The sequence below is a fragment of the Camelina sativa genome, chromosome 9, assembly GCF_000633955.1.
Source record: "Camelina sativa cultivar DH55 chromosome 9, Cs, whole genome shotgun sequence".
Classification (NCBI taxonomy): Eukaryota; Viridiplantae; Streptophyta; class Magnoliopsida; order Brassicales; family Brassicaceae; genus Camelina; species Camelina sativa.
In genome coordinates this window covers 12,774,783-12,802,446 of record NC_025693.1, presented here as the reverse complement: position 1 = coordinate 12,802,446, position 27,664 = coordinate 12,774,783, and the positions used below count along the sequence as shown (strand labels likewise).

Genomic DNA, 27,664 nt, shown 5'->3' with positions numbered 1-27,664 from the left:
GAGTGTCGTTGGCACACAGAAGAACCATTTGCATTAGTTAATGGTCTTCTTACTGGGCCAAAAGCTGTTAAAGTATCCGTGGATTCAGTATATCAGTCTGACACGTTCATATGGAGGCCTACAATGGACACGACATACCTGAAGGACTGTTTGATGACTTATGTAGCATGGCCTGCCCATAAAGTTGTTCGTCAGAATGGCGAGAGTTCTCCTATACATAATTCTCCATCAACTAATATACCATCAGGTTCTACATCAACAGCAGGGGCAAAATCTGCAGCAACATGTTCTAAATAACCTATTGAGGATGCAATAGGTCCAGGCTCTCCAACTAAGAAAACTCTACCGCATTCACAGTCTCTTATCCTAGAATCTCAGGTAAATGTTTTTGATATGTTATGAAGTTGTTTCTGTCAAGTCATATGATTGTTGGTTGGCTTATATTATTTGACATTGCAGCGTATCAATGAAGTTGTCTCAAAGGAAAATAAGAAGTACAGACTGATGGATATTACCGGAAAGAAGCTGGTTGTTGCTGAAGGACGATGGGCAACAAACGATCCAAGCCAAATGTTCGCTTTATTCGTTTGGGTTATAATGCAGTTAAAGTGTGGGTAGATATTGTCAAGGTAAGCGTTGCAGCAGTTTGGAGGCCATCAGAAGAAATCGAGATGATGGAAGATGCCCTTAGCACAGTCATTGCATGGCCAGAGGACAAAGTGATCATCATGTCATAAATTAACCATGAGGTTTACTGTCTCCTACTTCAGACTTACAATCTATCTTATGGATTTGTTTTTTATCTTCAGACTTGTCTTGTTCCTTATGGATTTTAAACTTGTGTTATGTACTATGTATTATGTTGGATTGTGAAATGGTAAACTAGGGGATTTAATATTAATATAGGTTCAAGGTCAATTTCAAAATAACAAGAAACCAGTGTTCTCAAAAAACTTATAATCGCATCTAAAATTCTGCTATAACAGAATATATTATAGCATAAAGATATTGCTAACGAAAACTGAATTAAACCGTTTAACTAACGTTATGGTAGAATCACCTAACCTTGCGTGTATAATGACTTATAACATTATCTTTAAAAATTTGAAAAGCGGGATAACATAGCATTTCTCTACTGCTATGGTATAGTATTATACCATAGCATACAAATTATGCGCTATCATATGTGAGGTACCTATAATAACAGTGGCCTAACATAGCGTTTGTGAAAAAGCTATGAATTACATATTATAGTGTTTCTCTCGTGCTAACAATGTACATATTTGTTGTAGTGATTATTTAATATAACAGTTATAGTGTACGCAATGATTATGTATAAATTACATTTGTACACTTAATAATGTGTACAGATTACATCTGTACAGTTAATAAGGTGTACGAATACAAAAAAATTATATAATAGTTTTTAAAATTATTAAACAAAATGTATATCAAAAGATAGAGAAAAATACATAGATTTTTTTTTGCTTGAACAATTTTAGAAAAAAAAATTATATTACCAAATATTTGTATAACTAGATATGAGGGGAATATGATGACACAAGAAAAAGAAACAAAATAATAAAAATAACCATGTTTTTTATATAACTCACTAACTGTGTTTTATATATAATTTCAAATAAAGAAACAAAGAAAGAAGATAAAAAAATGAGAGACGAGAAGATGGAGACAGTGTGTGTTAATATTAAAAAAAAAACAAAAAAACAAAAAGCACTAATGCCTTTATCCGCAATTTAGCATATTTCAACATTACCCCACCCATATCTATTACACACACAGTGAAACATGATTCTTTCTCTAATTTTCAATAGTGTTTGTACTATATTTCTAATTAAGTTCTAAAAAAGTAATAAAAATCTAAGAAACCCATTAATCAATTAGATTCAAACAGGTATGTGGTTTACGATGAAACTTTAAATTTTTGGTTCAGATATCATTTTTTTGTTTTACTTTTTGTAACGTGATTATATTGATTAATTTAAGCTCGAATTACACCAGTCATCATGTGAAAAAGAATAATTACATGTGGTATATGGTATCCGTAATAGTATTATGGGAGTACACTTTCAAATAAATCTCATTAATGGTATATGTTTATATTAAATCAATATAGGTTTCGATAAATAAATTAATAATAATTATTAAGGGTAAATTATAAAATACTAATTTAAATTATGCAATTTATTTACTTTATAAAATCGAAAATATATTATTAATTTTTTAAAAAATGAACAACAAATAAAAAAGAACATAGAAGAATTGATATATAACTTACCATATTTGCTGGAAAAAAAAACTTACCATATTTATTTGTTAAACAAATTCAACTTCTAGGCAGAAACAACTTTAGGACCTTTCGCCATTGCAAGAGCCCAAACTAGATTCTTTAGAATCGTAGAGCATTTCTTTAAAATTTATTTTTATTTTACTCTGCATTTAAAATTTACTTCCATTTTCGAGCTCATTAACACATGTTTGTTTTTAAATGATCATATTTTCTTTATTTTTTTCTGTTAAAATTTGACTTATATTATTACTACCAATGAAATTTTAATAGTATTTTTTTTACTATTTTGACATTTCATTTATATTTTAAAATTTTGTTTGAAATTTATTTACAATTTCTATTAATTATAAGTAACATAAATATGCACTAAATGAATATCTTAAATTTATGTTAATGTTAAACAAAATAGTGTTGCTTAGGTGGATGTTTAAGTGCACACTTTGGATGGAGGGGGAACTCTCTATTTTTTTTTTTTGGACAAACGGATGGGGAACTCTCTAATCTTATATAATAAAGTAGAGTATCACTTCTAAAACTTTCTCTCAGGGACTGCCACATAAGCAACTGAGAGACTGCCATTTGTCCAAATCTATGTTTTTTTGCATTAAAGTATTCAATTAAAAGTGTTTAAAACAATAACTAAATCAAAAACAGATTAAGTAAATAAATGAAATTTTAAGAGATTAAAAACAATACTATAAGTTTTTTTAGTAATAATAAAGTAAAATGATCATAATTCAAAATTTTAAATGTATTATTTAGTTTTGCAATGAATGTAAAACGAAAATTATAATTAAAAATAAAAATAAAGACAGGTAGAATAAGTACTTAAATTTTTACGGTGAGGTGTTCTAATCTAACTAAATTAGGAAAATAACGCTGACCATCATAGAGTAGTCAAAAAGATATTACAATATCATATAACCTACATATGAGTCACTATAACAACAACATCACCAAAGTAACAAACGACCAAAAAAAAAAAAAAAAATCTGTAACAAAATTAAACTTTACCAATGGAAGCTATTTTCTACGCATTGTACTATGAAACAAGCGCAATGCCAACACATGTACACACCCACCTCATTCTAAAAATCAAAACACCGAAAAAAAAAACAACATCAGCTATACAATCTCATATTCTAATGACCACATACTACAACCAAAGAATCCATATTTCTGAAATATAACCAACTTGTATATTACCTTTCACGAATAATTTGACAGATTTTATACATGCAGCTATGCTATCATTTGGAGTAGCTATCCTATAAATGAAAATTTAAAAGACAGTACTATAAGTTCTTTTTAATAATATCATTTAACTTTTAACAGAAAAATGATCATACTTCAAAATTTTTGAATGTATTATTTAGTTTTAGAATGAATATAAAACGAAAATCTTAATTAAAATTAAAAATAAAGACAGCTAGAAAAGTACTTGAATTTTTATGGTGCGGTGTTCCAATCTAACCGAATTAGTGAAATAACACTAACCACTATAGAGTAGTCAAAAAATATATTACAATATTACATAACCTACATATAGGTCACTATAACTACAACATCACCAAAGTAACAAATGTAACGCCCCGACCGCCACCTCTTAGTGGGCCCTATGTCCAATCTCACTCCATGAGCCCACCTTCCTTAATGGGTCTCACGTCCTCTCACTAGGCACGTGCGCCCATCCATATCCGACGGCCGGTTTGCTACGTCCATGAGGTTTTAAAGACTTTTTACCGTCCCTACAAATCACCACATGATCTTTCCCTGTGTTTTGTCCTCACTCGCACAGTTCCAATAGTCACTTTCCGGAAGGTCACCCATCCTAAGACTACTCCAGCTCAAGTACGCTTAACTCTGGAGTTCTCTCAGGACCCTTGACCAAAAAGATAAGTGCACTTTGGTGACATAGGTAGCCTTTTAAACCTCTCCGCAAGTCTCTGAAACCAGGGTGTCACAATTTACCCCCACTAACAGATCGCAACGTCCTCATTGCGCACCAAGACCGTCATCCCCGGCAGTGTGAGCCCACTCGACTCCACACTCGTCTGGGTTCGGCTATGATACCACTTGTAACGCCCCGACCACCACCTCTTAGTGTGCCCCATGTCTAATCCCAGTTCATGGGCCTGACGTCCTCTCACTAGGCCCGTGAGCCCATCCATATCTGACGGCCGGTTTGCTACGTCTGGGAGATTTTAAAGACTTGTATCGTTCCTACAAATCACCACATGATATTTCCTTGTGTTTTGTCCTCACTTGGACAGTTCCAACAGTCACTTCCCAGAAGGTCACCCATCCTAAGACTACTCTATTTCAAGCACACTTAACTCTGGAGTTCTCTCAGGACTGTTGACCGAAAAGATAAGTGCACTTTTGTGATATAGGTGGCCAAGTCAATTATTTTAAACCTCTTCGCAAGTCTCTGAAACCGGGGTGTAACGACAAACCACCAAAAAACAAAACCAGCATCTGTAACAAAATTAAACATTACCAATGAATGTTATTCTCTACGCATTGTAATATGAAACAAGCTCAATGCCAACACAGACACACACCCACCTCATTCTAAAAATCAAAACACCGACAAAAAAACAACATCAACTACAAAAAAACTCATATTCCAACGACCACATACTACAAGCAAACTATCCATATTTTAGAAATATAACCAACTTTTATATTTCCTTCCATGAATAATTTGATAGATTTTATACATGCAGCTATCCTATCATTTGGACCAGCCAACCGCAACCACTCAACGTCTTCTTTGAAATCTAATACCACAATCCAAATGTAACAAAAACACTTGATGTGGAAACCGTAATATAAAAATTAGATATAACACAAAGGCAAGCCACCCAAGATGAAGAAGGATAATGTTCAACTTGTTTTCAAGATCTATAAAGAACTCAAAATATCAACACTATGTTTTGCAATTACAAATTCCACAGTGAATGTATTGCATTTTGGTTACATCGCAAAATAACATGTCCTAATTGTAGAATACAAATAGTATAACTGTAATACAACTTAAAATTTAATAAAACAAAGATCAATATAATAATATTTAAATTATTAAAAAGGTTTAAAGATTAGTTATAATCTAAAAATTGATAAGCTGATCATTTAAAATTAACTATATAGTTAATGAATACAAATAAAACAATTCCAAAGCCTTAATGACTTTAACCAAAAAAACAAAGTCTCTCTATATAAATAAACTTTGTTGGTATGATTGTAAAGTCTCTTGAAAAAAATTGTTAACCAAATCCTAATGACTTTTAACTAAATAAAACAAACTAATATAACAATCTCGTGCAACGCACGAGACTCAACCTATTTTTATATATTTTATGGATTTTATTTTAACGCTAATCAAATGCTTTAATTTATTTTCTTGTATCTCATAATTTGCTCTATATTACATTGTTTTGTAGCAATTTTTATGTGCTGTATTGTATTATTTCAAATATATATTAATTATATACTACAAAACCAATTTGTTAAAAGCATGTTTATTTTCATAGATCATCAAAAGATACATAGTTGTAATTTTACAAAGTAATTAATTATTCCACGCCAATTGTTAAAACAAGGTCTCAAGCAACATCATAAATACTACATTTCAAATGGACTCAACGAAGAACTGCATTGTTTTGTTCTTTCCCTCCCTCCAAAAACTTAGGTTACTGTCTCATTCCAAGCAATTCTCACTTCGCTATATCTTCAGTCGTTTGGTTCCCTTCTTTGTTGTTAGATGTCTTTGTATGATTAAAGCAAGTGCATTTTTAAACGACTATAAAACCATGAGAAAAAGAGAGAAAGAGAGGGGAAACTGAGATTCATGCTGGTCTTTACCATTGAAGTACATATCAGGTTGCTTCCCAACAGCCACCCACACAAAGCTGCAAATAAAATCAAAATTCAAACATTTGTGTAGTTTCTCCAAAAGAGAAGAGATGTGTTCTAAGTTCACCTATAAGAGTCCCTCTTAAACTTCTTTGCAACTGATAATAATCATAAATTTTAATTTATGTATATCATGTGTAAAGTGAATTTATCTATAGTTTGTAATTTATTGTCATATTTTTTCCTTTTAAATATTAAAATTTCAATTCCAAAAATTTAAAACAAAAGACTAATTTGATTTTTGTAAAAAAATTCAAGAATTTTAACAATTAAAATACTAATATAAAATATTATGGTCCCAACATTATTAATTTATAGATATTTTACTGTACAACAAAAGACTTGTAATTAAATGTCTTGTGCTTTGTAAACTTCATTTCTATTGCATTCTCATAGATAAAGCTTTTTTTGAAATTGCCCCTTTGATTTTCATAAAATATATCAATAGAGAGATTCTCTTAGATTGAAAAATAAAGTAAAGAACTCCCGAACACGATTTTTGAGAAAAGCTTTCTGACCAAGCTTCGCGTCGGGATTTCACTGAATCAGCCCATTTTTGCATATGATCTACTTATGCTCATTTTCTGTTTTATAATCTTCTTTCCAATTTTTTCCCCTTGTTTAATCATTTTCGAACTCTCTTGACCTTTGTCCGTGAACCAAACCACGACCATTGTCTGTTCCCGCCGATTGTTCACTCTCCGGAGATGCTCTTTGCTCAGAAAATCTCTCTACAAAACTCGAGCAGCCACCACACTCGTCCGTCATCTTTGCTGGAAAAACCCTAGTTCATCTGCTTTGTTTATCCATATATCCTGAAAAACCTGGTTTTAGTTGCATTTAGGGACTTGCGGCATGACTATTTAAGCCTTCAGATTTATGGTATAAGTATTTTAAATTAATATAGCCAAAGTGGTAAGCATGGCCTTAAACTAGGTATGTTCAATGACGGTTACCATCCAAGCTGTTCATCTAATGATGTCATGCATCTTTATCCAACCACTCCCCTCATCCAGATCCCTTACCAAAAAGTTCATATTGCATTTTATCGATTTGATCCAACCCTTATGTTTTAGGTTTCAAAGCAACCCTCCAGATCCTTGCTTGCTTGCTACTTTGGGCAGTGAACCTTGTTCCGACGAGAACCAAAGCATTGATTCCTTTCTCAATGTCACCATGTCCTATGACTGTGACCAAGCATTTGTCTTTCGAAGCTTCCGAGGATGACCTCTTGATTCACCATGACCTCACATGTGCTAATGGACTTCCAAGTCATTGATGCATAGCTCTCTTGAATATAAAATCGATGATTTTTATCTTTTCTTTTGTGGTATTGGAGAATGCCTTATTTTGTATTGTCTTAAACTTTGAGCTCTTGTTATCTTTATATGTACATGTTTCTCATTCGGTTGAATGAGAAGAAGTGGTTTAAAAAAGTAAAAAAAAAAAACAAACAAAATTGTTCCTTTGAAATTACACCCTCATAAAATTATCATAATTATAATTTGCAGACTAACAAGTAATTAACATCAGGCGAAGCTGATAATCTATATTATCTATAATAAAAAAATAAATTTAAGTTAAATACAAAATAGAGATGATATGTTAAATTCTAATTGGATAGACAATGTCATACTTTCCCTTTATATGATACTTTCCTTTTCATATGTATAAAAAAGATTAAACCGAACCAAAATAACACGAACCGGACTAAAATTAGCAAAAAAAANACTTTGAGCTCTTGTTATCTTTATATGTACATGTTTCTCATTCGGTTGAATGAGAAGAAGTGGTTTAAAAAAGTAAAAAAAAAAAACAAACAAAATTGTTCCTTTGAAATTACACCCTCATAAAATTATCATAATTATAATTTGCAGACTAACAAGTAATTAACATCAGGCGAAGCTGATAATCTATATTATCTATAATAAAAAAATAAATTTAAGTTAAATACAAAATAGAGATGATATGTTAAATTCTAATTGGATAGACAATGTCATACTTTCCCTTTATATGATACTTTCCTTTTCATATGTATAAAACAGATTAAACCGAACCAAAATAACACGAACCGGACTAAAATTAGCAAAAAAAAAGCTCACGATCGTCAGGTTCTATATCAAACCGGATCTGTATCAAGTACCACGGGTTCGATAAGACGCACCCGTTACTTGTTTCAATTAAAACGCTTTATATTATTATATACAGTAGCTTCAAAGGCCTCCTCCTCGTAGCTTCTTCCTTCTCCTTCCTCTCTCTCTCACTCACCGGTACATTCATCACTCGTAATCTCTCCAGGTTCGTGATCTTTGTTGCATTTGGCTCTCTTTGATCTCCCTTAAACCCTAATCGTTTCAATACGAATTCTCCAGATCTGATCTTTTTTTTTTCTTCGCATTGTCACAGATCCGAGGATTCTCGTGTTTACAGGTAATTCGATTTCTTCAATTTTTTTTTTAAATTGATTTCTGATCATAGATCGCTTACGCTTTCTCGCTGATTGTGGAATTTGATGTTGTTTGTTTTTGTTGCATTCGTTGTTGATGATGATGATCTTTGATTTGGTTTCGTAGATTTGTAAACTCGTAAACGTACGTGGAATTGGATTTGTTGATCTGTTTGGTAAAAATCAAGCATGGCTGCTCCAGTGCCTCCAGGAGCACAAAGACCTAACAATCCTCAAAACTCTGGTCCTCCTCCTAATTTCGTCCCTGGTTCACAAGGAAACCCCAATTCTTTAGCTGCTAATATGCAGAATTTGAACTTGAACCGGCCACCTCCTCCTATGCCTGGTTCAGGTCCTAGACCATCACCCCCTTTTGGTCAGTCACCACCACCGTTTCCTCAATCAGCACCTTCTTATGGGGTTCAACAACAACCAAGGCCTTCTCCAATGGCTAGGCCTGGACCTCCTCCTCCTGCTGCGATGGCTAGACCAGGTGGGCCTCTTCAGGTATCGCAGCCTGGTGGGTTTTCATCAAATTTTCAAGGAGGAAGACCCGCTGCTCCGCCTTCTAATCATCCCCCATTTGGCTCTAGACCATCGACCGGCCCATTGATTGGTGGTGGTTCGTCGTTTCCTCAGCCTGGTGGTTTCCCAGCTTCAGGTCCACCAGGAAGTGTAGCTGCACCTCCTCCGACAGGAGCTCGCCCTTTTGGTTTTGGTTCACCTCCACCTATGGGACCTGGCATGTCCATGCCTCCTCCCTCTGGCGTGCCTGGCGGTCCGTTGAATAATGGCCCTCCTCCCTCTGGCATGCCTGGTGGTCCGTTGAGTAATGGCCCTCCTCCCTCTGGCATGCCTGGCGGTCCGTTGAGTAATGGGCCTCCTCCTCCGATGATGGGGCCGGGGGCATTTCCTAGAGGATCTCAGTTCCCAAGTGGTCCTATGATGGCTCCACCGCCACCCTATGGACAGCCTCCTATTGCAGGCCCTTTTTCAGGAAATTCACCATTATCTTCACCTCCTGCTCATTCACTTCCTCCGCCAACAACTTTTCCTGGTGCCCCTTATGGCAGACCACCCATGCCTGGAGGCTTTCCCTATGGAGCACCACCACAGCAGGTACATCTACTGAAGCTCATGATGTATGTTCTTGTCTAGCAGTAATTGTCCAATCGACGTATAAATTGATGAAAAATGCGATGTCTTATAGATATGAAAGTTAAACCTATTCTTGATGTGACTTGTGTTGTGGATCTTTCCAGAAGCGAACAATATTAAGTTATGGATCCTTCTGCCTAGTAATAGAATAGGAGACAATTAATGTAGTATCTTTAGATTTTTGCCTTTCTTCTATTTCACAACTGATGTGTGAAATTATGATTGCTTTACAACTTTGAAAAATTGTAGATACCTTCTGCTCCTGGTACTCCTGGTTCAATGTATGGCATGGGTCCAATGCCAAATCAATCAATGACCTCTGTCTCTAGCCCCTCAAAGATTGATATCAATCAGATACCAAGGCCAGGTTCAAGCTCCAGTCCAATCGTGTATGAAACTCGCGTGCAGAATCAAGCTAATCCTCCACCAGTATGTCATATAATTCTAATTTTGGAAATGGCTATTTGACCTTAAGCGAGAGTGTACAACTGCTATTTATTTCCCCTGAATCTCCTTTTTTTTTCTTTTCCTTTTTGAAGCCCACTACTGTTGATTATATTACTAGAGACACTGGAAATTGCAGCCCGCGTTACATGCGATGCACAATCAATCAGGTAATTGTAAAGCAAAATGTCTTGAGCCAAATGTAATTCTTTGTGTTTCAAGTATTGTTTTACTGTGTCCCTTGACCTTAATATTGATACCTTGCTTCCCTGTATCCGTAGATCCCATGTACTGTTGATCTTCTATCTACATCTGGTATGCAACTGGCATTAATAGTCCAACCAATGGCGCTTTCTCATCCATCTGAAGAGCCTATTCAAGTAACATTAAACTCTTTAACATACTCCCTTTTCTGACCACTTAAAGCATTATGATGTTCGTTGTTTGTACTGCTTATATTTTATTGTCTTCTCTTGTGTTGTTGATCAGCCTTTTTTAGTAACCAGTTGAGTATAGGATCTAACAATTATAGAAAAAAATTCATTTTGACATGAAGCTATATTATTGAGCAGGTTGTGGACTTTGGTGAGAGTGNTGAAACTCGCGTGCAGAATCAAGCTAATCCTCCACCAGTATGTCATATAATTCTAATTTTGGAAATGGCTATTTGACCTTAAGCGAGAGTGTACAACTGCTATTTATTTCCCCTGAATCTCCTTTTTTTTTCTTTTCCTTTTTGAAGCCCACTACTGTTGATTATATTACTAGAGACACTGGAAATTGCAGCCCGCGTTACATGCGATGCACAATCAATCAGGTAATTGTAAAGCAAAATGTCTTGAGCCAAATGTAATTCTTTGTGTTTCAAGTATTGTTTTATTGTGTCCCTTGACCTTAATATTGATACCTTGCTTCCCTGTATCCGTAGATCCCATGTACTGTTGATCTTCTATCTACATCTGGTATGCAACTGGCATTAATAGTCCAACCAATGGCGCTTTCTCATCCATCTGAAGAGCCTATTCAAGTAACATTATACTCTTTAACACACTCCCTTTTCTGACCACTTAAAGCATTATGATGTTCGTTGTTTGTACTGTTTATATTTTATTGTCTTCTCTTGTGTTATTGATCAGCCTTTTTTAGTAACCAGTTAAGTATAAAATCTAACAATTATAGAAAAAAAATTCATGTTGACATGAAGCTATATTATTGGGCAGGTTGTGGACTTTGGTGAGAGTGGCCCTGTTAGATGTTCACGTTGTAAGGGATACATGAATCCTTTCATGAAATTCATTGACCAAGGAAGGAAGTTCATATGTAACTTGTGTGGTAATATTACTGTTTCTGTATATAAAAGCCATAGATATTGAGTTACTGCTATATCAGGTGCAATAGTAGCTAGTAGGTACTAAGTTAAAAATTCAAAGAAATATTATGTAAATTTGGAATTCACCTAGATTTTGGACTCCTTTGAATTGTTATCATCATAATCACTTTAGGATTTTGATAATGTGGAATATTTTTTTGGTCAATTTTCCTCAACTTTCTTGCACAGGATACACTGATGAGACTCCTCGTGACTACCAGTGTAATCTGGGTCCTGATGGTAGACGTAGGGATGCTGATGATAGGCCTGAGCTGTGTAGGGGAACTGTTGACTTTGTTGCTACAAAAGAATATATGGTTAGTTTGTGAATGTTTCTGAGAATTTTATGCCAAATTTCTGTGATGTCGTACTCAGATGTCAGTTTTCTTTTATCAGCTATCAGACAATATACCAAATTTTTTTTACGAAGTAGTCAGTACTCGTATTCATATGTTTTCAGAAGATGGGAACTTCTACTAAGGCAGAAATTGTGTTTTCTCTATTATTGCTACACCTCTTACCAATGTTGATCCACAGATTTAGAACTACCCTTGAAAATTAAGTTTTTCGTTTGAGCTAAGATATTGAGTTTCTATGCTGGAATAGGGTGTATGATTCTTATAATTTCTTGGTAATGCGAAATTGGTCCCTTGAAACCAGGTGGAGATAATATCAGTATCTTTTTTACAGGTACGAGATCCAATGCCAGCAGTATATTTCTTCCTCATTGATGTCTCAATGAATGCGATTCAAACAGGTGCAACTGCAGCTGCTTGCGGTGCAATCCAGCAAGTCCTCTCAGACCTTCCTGTAATTTTTCTCGCTCTTTCCAATGATAGACATGAAATTTTAATTTCCTTTTTTTTTCTAAACGGCTGAGTTGGAAAATTAGGGTAGGATATGTTAACTAGAGTTAAGATTCTAACTAGACATGTTCTGTTCTATCATTATTTTAAGAAAGTCTTGTATGCATTTTGCAGGAAGGCCCTAGGACATTTGTTGGAATTGCCACATTTGACTCAACAATTCACTTTTATAATTTGAAGCGTGCACTGCAGCAGGTGATTTGTTATGCTATTTATTTCCTTATGTCAAACTATTTAAAAGGGCAAATGGAGTTATCTTTTTCTGCGGAGACCTTTCTTCCTTTAGTATCATAGATGCGAAGATGTTATCTTGCGGCAAAGAATTAATTTCTGTCACTTTGATGAATAAATTTATACTGTTTTGTTTCCCTCACTTGAATGCCACTTCTCTGTTACTTTAGCTTTCAAGAATGAGTACTCTTTTTCTTGTTAGGATAAGGTTTTGCTGACTCCCATGTGAATTTGTTTGTTCTGCTTACATGCAGCCGTTGATGCTCATTGTTCCTGATGTTCAAGATGTGTATACACCTTTAGAAACAGATGTCATTGTTCAGCTATCTGAGGTAAGCTCTTGTCATTGTGTGTGCCCTGCTAATATTATTTACAGTGTCAATTCCTAATCTCTTTCTTATTCTCTGTTATTCTACTGGAATTCAGTGCCGTCAACACCTAGAGATTTTGCTGGAAAGTATCCCAACCATGTTTCAGGAAAGTAAGAGTCCTGAATCTGCCTTTGGTGCAGCAGTTAAGGTATGCGATTGCCAAATGTAAATGCTTAAGTATAAATCGGTTGCGGTTAGATGGTATCTTCAATTTTACGTGGCGACTAATTAGTATCAATTAATCATTTGGGAAAATAATAAAGGAAATTAAGTTGGTTTTGGTGGGTAAATTTGCCAATGGGGCTGGTGATGTAGCAAACTGAAGACTCTCTTTGAATCAGTTTCAGTGTAATCACAGTTTTCATTTGGCAAAATGATGGAAATTAGGTCTATTTCTCTCTTTTATGCCATTGTAACGTATCTACAAATTTTTTTTCCTCCTAGGCCGCATTCTTAGCTATGAAGAGCACTGGAGGAAAGCTCATGGTGTTTCAATCAGGTTTGCTACTTATTATGTCTGGGCCATCAGACTAATGCTTTTGTGTTAAATCACTTGGAATGCATCAATATATCTTGAATCACCTGAAATATATCTACGCACCTTGATGATTTTGTATCTTTTTTTAGTACGAGATTATTCTTCTTCTTACTTGTCCTACTCTTTGGTACCTGTATAACTTAAATGATATGATTACCATCTCTTCCATAGTTCTGCCTTCTGTTGGCATTGGAGCACTTTCTTCTAGAGAGGCCGATGGTAGAGCTAACGCCTCTGCGGGTGAAAAGGTACAGATGCATTTGTTTCTTATAGTGCATTCTGACCTATGCGTTAAAGGTCTTGAAGTAAATAGTTTTTAAAATGCATTTCTTTGGTTTTCTTTTGCTGAGAAACTTGAATGGCATCTGTTCCTGAGATTGTTATGTGCCATTACTCAAAGTAAATCCTCTTTAATATGATTTCAGGAGGCCCATAAATTACTACAACCAGCAGAAAAAACTTTGAGGACCATGGCTATTGAATTTGCTGAATACCAGGTATACCAGAATGGATCTATGTGGGAAAAGTATTACCAATAGTGTTTCCATCTGCATATCAATCATCTACTGCGTTTTTCGTTCTCTTAGTTGTTGCAATGTTTTATCCTCTAATGCATCCAGACATGTCTCAGGTCTGCGTAGATTTGTTTATCACAACTCAAGCCTATGTTGACATGGCTTCAATTTCTGACATCCCAAGAACAACTGGAGGACAGGTAGATTTAAATATTCTTTATCCTTTCAGGGTATTGCTAATTCTTTTAGTCGACAAGTACTTGCTTTTGTTTCCATTAGTGATATATAACTACATAGTTCAATAAGTATACTTATTAACAGAGTGGATCTTGTCTCTATACTTAATATATTATTTTTCGCATGGAAGTATGTGGCTATTGTCTCGACAAAAAAAGGAAGCATATGCCTATTGTATTAATGTGGCATGTGCATCACCCTTTCTTAAATTCCTGTGAAATTTTGTCTTACTGGATACGACTTCCTGGGGATCTTGACTTTGAGCTCAATGTTTTGACTTTTACTTTCCATTATAATTGTTTCCAGGTTTATTGCTATTACCCTTTCTCAGCTCTTTCAGACCCCCCCAAGTTATACAACGATCTTAGATGGAATATTACGAGGCCACAAGGTTTTGAGGCTGTCATGCGAGTCAGATGCAGTCAGGTAATGTTTTGTGGCAGAGAGCTCTGTCTAAGTCAAAATTTAGCTTGACGGTATATTGATGAATACCCTCTTGATTATTGTAGGGTATTCAAGTGCAAGATTACTCAGGGAACTTCTGTAAACGCATACCAACTGACATTGATCTACCTGCGGTGGGTGCATCCTCCTTAAAATTTACGATTAGTTGTCTTTTTTTGTGTCAGTACAAAAAATGAATATTTCTCTTTTGTGGTTTTGGGTCTACAGAATATTTATGTTGCTTTTTTACCTAAAAATTTATAATACTAGTCAAGAGGGAAACACTTGTTTTTTCTGCAAGTTTACCTAGAGAAGCACTTTGGTATTAATTTGTCTCTTTTTCTGACGAGACATGAGTGCCATGCAGATTGACTGTGACAAAGCTGTAATGGTGACGTTAAAGCATGATGACAAACTACAAGATGGAGCTGAATGCGGTTTTCAGGTTTACTTTGTATTCATGTCAATTAGCCATTAAAAATAGTTTTTTTGCAAGATCTTACTTTGCCGAAATGTTGGTAAACTGTATCATTTTACAAAGCTTTTTACGCTCTTTTTATGATTTTTCTTTGGTTTTCAGTGTGCCCTTCTGTATACCACCATATCTGGAGAAAGAAGAATTAGGGTTCTTAACTTATCACTCCCTTGTACAAACATGCTCAGTAACTTGTTCCGCTCAGCTGACCTAGATTCCCAATTTGCTTGTATGCTGAAACAAGGTAGGTGTTTTTATTTTGGCTCGTATTCTACTGCTAGCCATGTAATGATATTAGCACAAAAACCCATTCAGGGTAATATATTATTTACATATGTTGTTTTCTTATGTAGCGGCTAATGATATTCCTTCCAAGGCACTTCCGTTGGTAAAAGAGCAAGCAACTAATAGTTGCATCACCATACTACATTCCTATCGTAAATTCTGCGCTACAGTTACATCAACCGGACAACTTATTCTTCCTGAAGCACTCAAGCTTTTGCCACTATATACTCTCGGTATTTCCTTGTCACTTGCAATCCATTTGAAACAAAAAAATTTGCAACTTTTTTAGGTTGGTTTGCCCCTTGTGCAAGACATCTTCTATGCCTTGTTTTGAATCAAAAGCTGATTCTTGCCTTAGAATTATTTGGGATATTAATCTACAAATAGAGAAATTTGTGCTTGCATTAAAAGCTTTTAGGTACGGCTGTCCTCCCTTTCTGCCAACTTTGCTGCTTTTCATGTGGCTTTTGAGACATTGTAACATCTTTGATACTTGTCATATTCGAGAGCAATTTTTCATTGAATTGTAATTGTCTGTTTTATTACATTTCATTAGGATGTATTTAATCCTGTTCTGTGATTTACGGATACTAATCTTGCTTGTATTTTGTTTTGTCCATATTTCAATGCAACTTGTGATCTAACTTTTTATCATTTTCAGCTTTAACAAAAGGTGTGGGGTTAAGAGCGGACGGTAGAATTGATGACCGATCATTTTGGATAAACCATGTGTCTTCATTGTCTACTCCTTTGGCTATCCCCCTAGTCTATCCAAGGATGATTGCTGTTCATGACCTAGATGCAAAGGTATGAAGCTAAACTTTTAGCTCCGGTAATGTTATTCCTTAATTTTCTCTATTTCAAAAGTTTTGGTAATATATCAGGATAATGAAGAAAATGTGGTTCCTTCTCCCATCCCATTACAAAGTGAACACCTTAGCGATGAGGGAGTATTTTTCCTTGAGAACGGTGAAGATGGTTTGGTATATATTGGGGAATCAGTAAATTCAGATATCCTACAGAAGCTCTTTGATGTTCGGTCAGCTGCTGACATTCCAAGTCAGGTAAACTAAACACCATCTTAGCACATGGTATATTCTGTAGGATCTGGCTAATTGTTGATACTGCACTAATAGATCATGAATCACTTGTTCATCCCATGTTTAACGCTCCAAAATGATTGTTTCAACATACTTTACTTATTACATTATTAAGAAGATGAAAGATGAAACACTTTTCTTAAGTTGGTGAAACCTGTTTAACATGATACTATGTTTTCTTCGCAGTATGTGCTGCAACAGTATGACAATCCGCTATCAAAGAAGTTCAATGAGGTGGTGAATGAAATAAGGGGACAAAGAAGTTCTTACCTACGGTACCTTAAAAGTCTCACTATCTTGTTTATTCTCCTGGAGTGAGTACCGTTCTAACCTTTAACTCTGTTTGTGTTCTCTCCCTCTACAGCATTAAATTGTGCAAGAAAGGAGATCCAGCAGGTGAGTTATAGCTAACTTATAAATTCAATTATCCTTGCACAATTTTTCGGATAGCAGAGAGTAATCAGTCTTGCACTCTTGTTTCTCTCAGGAAATATGTTGTTCCAATCGTATATGGTAGAGGACAGGGGATCGGGTGGACCCTCGTACGTTGATTTTCTCATTTCAGTTCACCGTCAAATCCAACACAAACTGAACTGAGAGGTCTCTCTAGTCTCCCCTGTTTCGGTGTCTTTGAAATCTTAGATTTAGAAGAACAAAAGAAAAGGGAAAGACAATCTTCTTCCTTTGTACATACTTTTCGGCTGGAAACTTTATAATTATTCTTCTAAGTTCTTGTGCGCCTGAGAAGTTCTATATTCAGTGGAAGATAGAAAGAGAGAGAGAGAGAGAACAGAGAACAGAGACAGAGAGAGAGAGAGAGAGAGAGAGAGAGAGAGAGCTAGATATATTCTTCTGCCTAAATTTTTATACAAGAGTCTTTTTGTAATGTGCTACTTGAGAAAATAGTTTTTCCAATATTTATGACAGTTTTTTCCGGATCTAATCCTCTTGTGTTGTCTGCTTTTTTGCAATTTGTTCTGTTGCTTTCGACTCCAGTCAAATTATATTTTCCTAAGTTGAAATATTAATAGTTCATTATGATCTCTCTAGTTCGTCGGTGTAAAAAGTTTTAGATGGTGAATGAAAAATTGGAAGTTCAATAGGATTTTCTGTTCGTTACCAGGTTGGGTTCAAAGCGAATTGTCTATAAAAACAAAACTGAAAAAGCTCATCAGCAAATGAAATTGTTTCCAAAGTAGAGCAGATTATTTTCAGCGTATCTAAGTCTAACCACTAGCATTTAAACTGACCACCCTAGTCGCTTATGGTACGACAAGCGTATGATACGACTTAATTCTTCTCGGTCTTACTTATCCAGTAGCCCTATTGACAACAGTTGCTAGTACACCAGGCTTCGCACTCTCCACCCCAACAAAAAGTCCGTTTTATTAAAATAAAAAACAGTTTGTTACTCTTGAAAGCTCAGCCCTTTCGTCTTCAATCTCAGTCCAACAAAGCTTGTCCATTTTGTCATCCTGACAAATGCGGGATCACCATTCGGTATTTTCTGAGCTCGACAGTTCCTATACGAGGAAAAGATCTCGGAAACATCTCGGTACATCCTGTACTTTATATGAGAAGATCTCGAAGACATCTCGACAGTTCTGATAATCAAACAATGAAGGTGAAACAACCGGCACGTGTAAGAGAAGATCTCGGAGACATCTCAACCCGACGTTCATATACGATACGAGGAAGAGATCATTCCCCATCAAACCTATAAGATGAAGAGGTCAATCTCTGGAGAGAATCATTGTGAATTCTTTAGCTCATTATGTCTCTTCCTCCCATGCTCAAGTCAGCATTTGCATTACACTTTTTAATACAAACATTACGTTGTTCATTTCAACCTTTGTTGTGTTACAAGAAAATCTGACTTTCGATCTAACCACTTCCTTAAAGGGATATTGGAACATTCGTAACTGTACTAATTATGACTCATGGTGAGTTGCATTGGCTTTTGTTTTGACTTTTGCGTGCACTAACTGGTACTATAAACTATGATTTAAACCAAAGAAGAAAAACTACAACGTTTAGATCTTATTTTCTTTGCCGCCCATGCAAAATAATAAGAAGCCAATCGCTGATAAAAAGAGGCATTACAACCAAACAAAAATGTCGAAGGGGGGGCCAAAAACTCATTCCAACACTCATCTTTCTTTCTGCTTGTTCTCTTGCGAATTCTTCATGAATTCGAATTCTAACGACTCACGAAACAAAATCTTGAGAGCGAATCGCCACGAAAAGGGATGAGAAGAATATAAAGTTACCGGCAAGGAAGAAAATAAAAATTATGCCATTTTCACTTTCCGGGAAGGTGGCCGGCGAAATAAGCTTATCAAGTCATCCAAACCCTGTCACCATTTTAAACAAAACCCCTGTTAAATTTGCTTTTATAGTTAACACAGCCCGTACTAGAGATAAACGAGTTCTTTATAATTACCCGAGTTGTGATGACAAGGAAGCTGAAAAGCACTATCAAGTATGATCCTAACACCAGAAGCAAGAGCAAGTCGAATGTTACACTCGCCACCTACAGATACAAACATCAAATTTTGGTTCAACGAAAAGAAAACCTCCGAGGAAGTAAAGCCTTTGATCAAATGTTATGTGATTTGGATTTTGTGAGTTTCTCACATAATGAGAGAGGCCCTCTTTATCACAAGACCAAAGCTAATCTTATTTAATATTAAAAGTACCTGGTATATGTTAAGGCTAGCCTTTGTTGAGTCGTAAAAGGTGAAACTTCCGTCTAAAGATTCATGTTGAACACTCACTTCAGCTGTATAATCCTCAAGTTCCTGCCAAGAGGTATCACACGTAGTTAACACCAGAAATCATATACAATTGTCAGATATGATGTGGTCAAGAGAAGCCATGACATAACATGGTGAGAAATAGATGATATACCTTCTTCAGAGCCATGATTAATGGATCGTTCTTTGAGAGAAACGGTGCCACCCGAGGGGTTTGTGACAAAAGATCCAACCATGATCTCACATAGAAGGGATTTACAGCCAAACTACTGTCATCAGCAAAAATCTTAATGTCTTTTCCTTGGTGACCATAGATATGCTTCTGCAGGAGTCAATAAATATTAAAGTCAATTATCAGGATAAATAACAAGAATACAAATTGCAACGTTTCATGTACTTGTATGACATTTTCTCGTCCAACCAAATAGACGACAGAACAAGAAGTAAGCACTTAAGATGAGTGGTTGGTTTACCGCAAGGCTTTCAGCCACCAACTTGACACCCTTAATGATAGCATCTTCATTCACCAATTTCCTGCAGAAAGAGCATCGTCATATTTAGTCTGAAGTGAAAATTCTTGATGGATAGAACAAAAAAAAGTATACACCGAGATAGGTCGTTAGAATGCATAAACCAGATGATTTGTTTTGTAAGTGCTACCTTGTGTCAGACAGACTTCCAGTATTTTCCAGTAACTCAGGTGGAGTTGAAAGTTCAGATAAAGTGGCCGCAGTTACTCTGAGTCTTGAAAACTGTTCATGCTCCCAAGCAACCTACATAATTCAGCAGCACAATTCAATCAGAAAGGGTCTAATGTGATGAACAGCAAAATCAATTAACGGACGGAGAACATAGCATAGTCAAACATCTCAAATAACCCTGCATGAGAAGATAATTAAAGAAAGCGAAAATAATATCAATTAACTAAGCACAAGGTAGGTTTTTTTTGTTCAACCAGCAAAGGGTATGTTATTATAAAGAATTAGCACTTGAAAATGTAAAGCAGTGCCACTTACTGGAGCTAACAATTTTACTGAGGCATAACATTATAATTTTCAAATCATGAGAGAGAAATTCCGACTATCAAAATTTCAACACAGTTCTAACAATCAATTGGACTCCTATGATTTCTGGGATCAAGACGAAAAAGAGCATGCAAAACTAAGAACTACTCTCGACATTTGCATCAATTCAAAACGTGGAATATCGACTCACTCGTGAATTAGAGATATTAATCTTCTTGTGCTTCAGAGCAACTTGAAAACCCAAGTCTTCTGCCACATTAGAGAAGCCCTGCAGAAATGCATCCATTAACCAGTGAACCATCGTAATAGCTAGTCACTGCAAAAATTCATGCACTGTTTTTACCTCAAAAATTTGTTTTATATAGGCGTTATCTGGAGGCTTTGACACATGGATCAATAGTTCGTTGTCCCAAGAACCAACACTGTTCAAGCAAATGGCATAATCAATGCTCTCACGCATCCTTTGATCAAGGCTCTTCAGCCACTGCAGAAGATATGATTCTTAATATAGTATACCAACAAAATTGCAAATGCGCCAAATAAAAAATGCTGGAATGATATGGTTTTACTAGAATCAAGATAGTAAGGTCTAGTTACCTTTTGAGTTCCTTCGTAGTTGTAGGGTCCTCCAGATGTTAGTGCAAAAAGCAAATTGTATCTTCCTCTTGTCTTGGGATTTGAGTACAGAATGGAAAATAGTCTAGCCACTTCAAGAAGCGACACGACCCCACTCCCATTGCTGTCACTTCCAACAGATAATGCCTACAAGCACAACTTAGTCAGGTACATACTTAATACTACCACAATAGTAAGATGATCCACTACTCATAATACATACCGGAGCTGCTCCGAAGGTATCATAGGATGCAACTACAGCAATTGTTGGAAGCTGGTTGGAATCTCCATCTGCTCTTGATCCTGGAAGCCATCCCTACAGACAAACTAAATCCTCTCAGACTTTTTGTATGTCACACATCACAAAAAAAACAGCACAAGAGAGATAGAGAAAGAGAGCGTGAGAGCACATATCCAGATCCAATGAGTAACTAACAAGGAGCAGGCAGATCAAAAATAAGAAGTAATAACGTTTAACCTAGGTTCAATGATACTACACATGAGGTAAGTGCACACCAAATTCATTGTTGCTGAAAAGTGGTTGAGCTTAAACTGTTCCTATAAAAATGATAAAAGCAAAAATGATGTATTGCAGGAAAATTGGACTGTAGGATGCAGTAATTCATGCTACCACAAACCAGGCCAATAGAGTTTAACAACCTAAGTATCTACTGGCTGTCATGCCAACTATACTCATCATAAATATAGCCAGCTGAGGTTCCCAAAACCAAGTTACCTAATAATTAAAGTTACGGGAATTATTAAATTCAATGCATTACCTGAATGTTTGTGATGGTAGGAGATGCAATTTTCCTAGGCTCTGATACAGAGATCACAAGCTTATATCTGAAAATAGTTACAGAGATAGATAGTTTACATACATTCTGAAATATTTTTTTTTATCACTAAGCATTCCACTGAAATGAGCATACTCAAATATTGATACACAGTTCAATAAAGCTTAAGCATCTACCTATACAGACAAAATGTGCTAGTAGACTAAGCATTTAATACGTAGCCTCCCCAATCTTGAAGTCACACATCGTCATTGTTATACTTAGATTGTAACAGAACTGTTTGCTAGAAGGAAAAATCACTACAGCATCTCACTGAAAAAATCCGGATAATCATTAACAACTAACNTGTATGTCACACATCAAAAAAAAAACAGCACAAGAGAGATAGAGAAAGAGGGCGTGAGAGCACATATCCAGATCCAATGAGTAACTAACAAGGAGCAGGCAGATCAAAAATAAGAAGTAATAACGTTTAACCTAGGTTCAATGATACTAAACATGAGGTAAGTGCACACCAAATTCATTGTTGCTGAAAAGTGGTTGAGCTTAAACTGTTCCTATAAAAATGATAAAAGCAAAAATGATGTATTGCAGGAAAATTGGACTGTAGGATGCAGTAATTCATGCTACCACAAACCAGGCCAATAGAGTTTAACAACCTAAGTATCTACTGGCTGTCATGCCAACTATACTCATCATAAATATAGCCAGCTGAGGTTCCCAAAACCAAGTTACCTAATAATTAAAGTTACGGGAATTATTAAATTCAATGCATTACCTGAATGTTTGTGATGGTAGGAGATGCAATTTTCCTAGGCTCTGATACAGAGATCACAAGCTTATATCTGAAAATAGTTACAGAGATAGATAGTTTACATACATTCTGAAATATTTTTTTTTATCACTAAGCATTCCACTGAAATGAGCATACTCAAATATTGATACACAGTTCAATAAAGCTTAAGCATCTACCTATACAGACAAAATGTGCTAGTAGACTAAGCATTTAATACGTAGCCTCCCCAATCTTGAAGTCACACATCGTCATTGTTATACTTAGATTGTAACAGAACTGTTTGCTAGAAGGAAAAATCACTACAGCATCTCACTGAAAAAATCCGGATAATCATTAACAACTAACCCGCCTGTAGTCGCAGTAGCTTGCTGACCAAGTGCATCATTCTTCTTTACATCAGCCAACATAGCATCAGTCTCTTCATTCTCAAATGCGAAGTACACAGGAAACTGAAAGAGTAAACAGTTGATTACCACTATTAGAGCTATGCAAGGTACTGTTCAACTAAATTAACACATATAAAAAAAAAAAAAAAACACTCACAGGTATGTTTCCATGTACGAGTAACTTCTCAAGTTGAGCTNAACATGAGGTAAGTGCACACCAAATTCATTGTTGCTGAAAAATGGATGAGCTTAAACTCTTCCTATAGAGATGATAAAAGAAAAAGTGATGTATTGCAGGAAAATTGGACTGTAGGATGCAGTAATTCATGCTATCACAAACCAGACCATTAGAGTTTAACAACCTAAGTATCTACTGGCTGTCATGCCAACTATACTCATCATAAATATAGCCAGCTGAGGTTCCCAAAACCAAGTTACATAATAATTGAAGCTACGGGAATTATTAAATTCAATGCATTACCTGAATGTTTGTGATGGTAGGAGATGCAATTTTCCTAGGCTCTGATACAGAGATCACAAGCTTATATCTGAAAATAGTTACAGATATAGATAGTTTACATACATTCTGAAATAATTTTTTTATAACTAAGCATTCCATTGAAATGAACAATATCCTAAACAGAATGAGCATACTCAAATATTGATACACAGTTCAATAAAGCTTAAGCATCTACCTACATAGACAAAATATGCTAGTAGACTAAGCATTTAATACGTAGCCTCCCCAATCTTGAAGTCACACATCGTCATTGTTATACTTAGATTGTCATAGAACTGTTTGCTAGAAGGAAATATCACTACAACATCTCACTGAAAAAAATCCGGATAATCATTAACAACTAACCCGCCTGTAGTCGCAGTAGCTTGCTGACCAAGTGCATCATTCTTCTTTACATCAGCCAACATAGCATCAGTCTCTTCATTCTCAAATGCGAAGTACACAGGAAACTGTAAGAGTAAACAGTTGACAACCACCATTAGAGCTATGAAAGGTACTGTTCAACTAAACTAACACATATAAAACAAAACAACACTCACAGGTATGTTTCCATGTACGAGTAACTTCTCAAGTTGAGCTAACAAGTTCCTAAACCCATCATTCTCAGAGCTTTGACTTCCACCACCAACGTTCCCTGGCCTAAACGTCTGAGGAAGCAAAATCAACAATCCACCAAGCGACTGCTTCTGCGAGATGTAATCTGCAACGTTTATGTAAACAAATCTATAAAAAGCCTTAAAACAAACGAAATCAAAGTCCGATTGGAGTAACTCAACTCAATCCACAAAAAAAAAAAAGTCCAAATCGAACCTTGAACAAAACCAATATCAAGCTCACGAAGAGGAAGTATAAGTACAGAACGAGATAGATCGGCGCCGCGTTGGAAGCTAAGAGAAGCAGCATGATGATTAAGAGATGAGAAACGAGAACCGAACGGTACACCGGAGATATCGTACTGAATCAGACGATAAACATNAAGAGGAAGTATAAGTACAGAACGAGATAGATCGGCGCCGCGGTGGAAGCTAAGAGAAGCAGCATGATGATTAAGAGACGAGAAACGGGAACCGAACGGTACACCGGAGATATCGTACTGAATCAGACGATAAACATCGACAACAGTAGCGGCATCGCAAAGCTCGACACAAGCTACGAGTATAAGCATAAGCGCGACGACGGGATACATGGATGCGAGAACCATGACTCGATGTCTCTGCTTCGATTTCTTCTCATCCGCCATTGTTGTGTGGATCTAGGGTTTTGTGCAACAAAAGTGGAAGAAGAAGAAGAAGAGATCTCGGATTTGATCCGTAGCTGAGTTTTTTTTTTTTTCTTTTGTTATGAGTCTTTTAGTAGTCACACCACTAGTTTATCGTTATTTGACTTCTTGGGTTTTTTTTTTTTTTTTTCGTTTTTTTATGTAGCAAAAAAAATTGCAATGGTTCGAAGAGAAACGTTCTATGCACGATCTGAGTCAAGTGGGGGATGTGAATAACAAACAACACATGATTGACTCTTTTTAGTCACACATCTCAGACAGTGGTTGGAACTTGGTGATTTCGACCCTTTTTTTTGCGAGCACTACACGGTGGTGTGCATTAGAATGTCGAAAACGAAGTTCGTTTGAATAGGAAATGAAAGTTCGAAGTGGCTATTTTGAAAATGTTAAAATTTGATTAAAGGTCAAATGGACGGTCTTCGACTTTGGATGTTAAATGAGATATTCAACCACAAAAACGCATCAAGCCATATTGTGTCGGGCTGAATTTAGGAGTTTTAACATTCTGGATTTGAGATTTGGTAGATGGCTTAATTACATCCCACAAAATTATGTTCAAATTTATCTTAAATTATGTTGTTAACTAATAAAACAAAATATCTGCTCTTTAAATTGAAAACTGAGAAACGAATATGGTGATTTTCCTCTTAAACTCTTCTAATTCTCCATCAATGCTCTTGTTAATGTTGTGATTTTGCTTGGGCAAATGGTTTAGTTTCTATATGAAGTGAGTCTCTCCTCTCATTCTAACAACTCTATCGAAAACAACATATCTCCTTCTCTCTTCTTTTTTCTAAGTCATCAAACATGAGATGCAATATATCATTAGTGTGCATTGAGCTCCTAATTTTGGTTATTGCAAATCAGAAGAAGAAATGTAGTTGTATCATGAAAAAATCTTATCATAAGAAAATCATCACACTACGAGGCGTTAAAAGATTTAAGGAAAGAGAGATGTTTTGTCTCTACTATTCATTTTATCTATCTGATTAGATTTCGGATTTTTGTAAATAGGTGAAGAGAACTAATATATATACATGAGACGTTGGATCTTTTCCTTAAATCTTCCAACGCCTTGTATAGTGTGATGGTTTTAAAGTGGTAAGATTTCTAAAATACAACTACTTCTTCTTCTAATATTTGCAAACATCCATAATCATATAAGATCAAAAGATAGTAGCAATATGTTGCACAAGATTGGATGACTTACGTAAAAGAAGAAAAATAGGAGATATATCATATATCGCGATAAGCATTGATGGAGAATGACAAGAGTTAATTAAGGATCAAAACACCATGTCCGTTTTTCATTTTCCAGTCCAGAGAGGAGATATTTTGTTGAATTAATTAACAACATAATTTGAAGTGGATCTTGGGCAGTTGATCATAAACATATAAATTTTAAACCCATTTTCTCAAAATGTCAAATCCAGATTTCAAATCTTAAATTCGGTCTGATTTGTCATGGCACGACTCGACACATTTGTGGTTGAGAATCTTATTTAACCTCTAATATGATCAATTAGACGTTAATTTAGTCAAAATTCAAATTAGTCACTTCAAACCTCTATTTTGCATTCAAACGAACTCCATTTTTGACGTTTTAGTACATTATCATGTAATGCTTGCAGTGAAGATTCCATCATATTGTAATCCAATCATTCCTAATAAATGTTTTCACCAGGAAAACATTTAGCTTCTTTGGTTGACTTCGACTTATTTAATAGTATTGGATATAGCAACCAAAACGTTAGTAAGAGCTTTCCATAGATTTAGGATTTGTCTAAATTAGTATCCAAAACTTTTTAAACAAAGGCTTGAACCCTCTAATGAAGGGCTGTGAGGAGAAAGCTTCATCTCTATATTTAGAAAAGAAATATCAAGAACACAGAAGATTGTACAAAAAATGCCTCTTTTTATTAAACTTCAGAAAAATAACTCAAAAACTTTAATCTCTCACAATTTCTCAGTCTCTTAATCTCTCAATTTCTCATAAGCTCATAAGTTATGCACGAACCCTTGCATTTCCTTATATAGAGAGATAGACCTAGACCGACTAATCCTAACTCTCTATAGCTAGGATAGCTTCTAACTCAGCCTATCTTCAAGCTTACTCCAACATTATCATCACACTGATCACCCAATAGCCACTTTACAGAATATTTGCTTGACTTGTCACAATTTTAGTTGTAACAATCTTTTACATTATATATCGTAGCAAAAATCATGGAATATCCTCATGTATAAGTGTATAAACACTTCTTCAAGAGCATCTTTATTACACTCCACAATCCTATTGTCTACAAACCAACTTATTCTTACAGTTTTGATTAAGGCTGGTCTTAAAGGAATATGAGTTCTAGGAAGAATATCGGAAAAGATGTTGGAACATGAACCAATCAAATTCTAAAATCTTTTTTAGTTTACTATATAATGGTCGTGACTCATGACCATAGAAGTGCTTGTAAGAGCTATCTCGAGCTTCTTTAGATTTTAAACCCAAGATTTGTTTCTGGTCAACTGAATTATATTAAGATAAATTGGTGAAATTACACCTTACAAGACAAGTTCCAATCCTAAACCTTAGATCTCTAATTTATTAATAATTAGAGCTTATTATTGCAGTAGGCATTATTTGGGTCGTTGACTCGAAAATCGGCATTTGCTTAAAAAGCAACTATATTAGTGGAAAATATAATGTTTGTTGACCATTTTGTCCTCCTGAAATGAGCGTGAATCAAGTGGTGGTGAAGACGGTAGATACGTGACGGGGGGGGGGGGGGGG

General features: G+C 35.5%; 2 protein-coding genes and 1 long non-coding RNA gene across 4 annotated transcripts; 1 reads left to right on the top strand and 2 right to left on the bottom strand.

Moving 5' to 3' along the window:
- LOC104710896 (protein transport protein Sec24-like CEF) lies at positions 8,313-17,648 on the top strand. The gene is made up of 26 exons (XM_010427550.1): positions 8,313-8,524; positions 8,633-8,656; positions 8,800-9,791; positions 10,080-10,259; positions 10,370-10,444; positions 10,556-10,654; positions 11,495-11,606; positions 11,833-11,960; positions 12,334-12,453; positions 12,624-12,704; positions 12,995-13,072; positions 13,167-13,259; positions 13,556-13,610; positions 13,821-13,897; positions 14,075-14,146; positions 14,281-14,364; positions 14,708-14,827; positions 14,911-14,979; positions 15,213-15,290; positions 15,426-15,564; positions 15,674-15,838; positions 16,267-16,412; positions 16,490-16,669; positions 16,892-16,980; positions 17,070-17,101; positions 17,193-17,648. The coding sequence occupies exons 3-26, from the start codon at positions 8,862-8,864 to the stop codon at positions 17,300-17,302; spliced, it is 3,312 nt and encodes a 1,103-aa protein (XP_010425852.1). The 5' UTR covers positions 8,313-8,524; positions 8,633-8,656; positions 8,800-8,861; the 3' UTR covers positions 17,303-17,648.
- LOC104710895 (nicalin-1) lies at positions 18,692-24,945 on the bottom strand. Of its 2 annotated transcripts, none has more exons than XM_010427549.2 (15): positions 24,679-24,945; positions 24,411-24,555; positions 24,140-24,300; positions 23,946-24,049; positions 23,562-23,628; positions 21,325-21,417; positions 21,084-21,248; positions 20,830-20,970; positions 20,677-20,754; positions 20,122-20,234; positions 19,935-19,995; positions 19,616-19,783; positions 19,405-19,506; positions 19,149-19,238; positions 18,692-19,059 (listed from the first exon to the last, which is right to left on the bottom strand). In XM_010427549.2, the coding sequence occupies exons 1-15, from the start codon at positions 24,838-24,840 to the stop codon at positions 18,997-18,999; spliced, it is 1,713 nt and encodes a 570-aa protein (XP_010425851.1). In that variant the 5' UTR covers positions 24,841-24,945; the 3' UTR covers positions 18,692-18,996. The 2 variants fall into 2 exon arrangements, with proteins under 2 accessions (XP_010425851.1, XP_019085976.1); XM_019230431.1 differs by having other exon boundaries at positions 24,411-24,573; positions 24,712-24,945.
- LOC104710894 lies at positions 22,651-23,277 on the bottom strand. The gene is made up of 3 exons (XR_002033561.1): positions 23,238-23,277; positions 23,040-23,143; positions 22,651-22,743 (listed from the first exon to the last, which is right to left on the bottom strand). It is a non-coding gene; the product is annotated as an uncharacterized LOC104710894 (long non-coding RNA).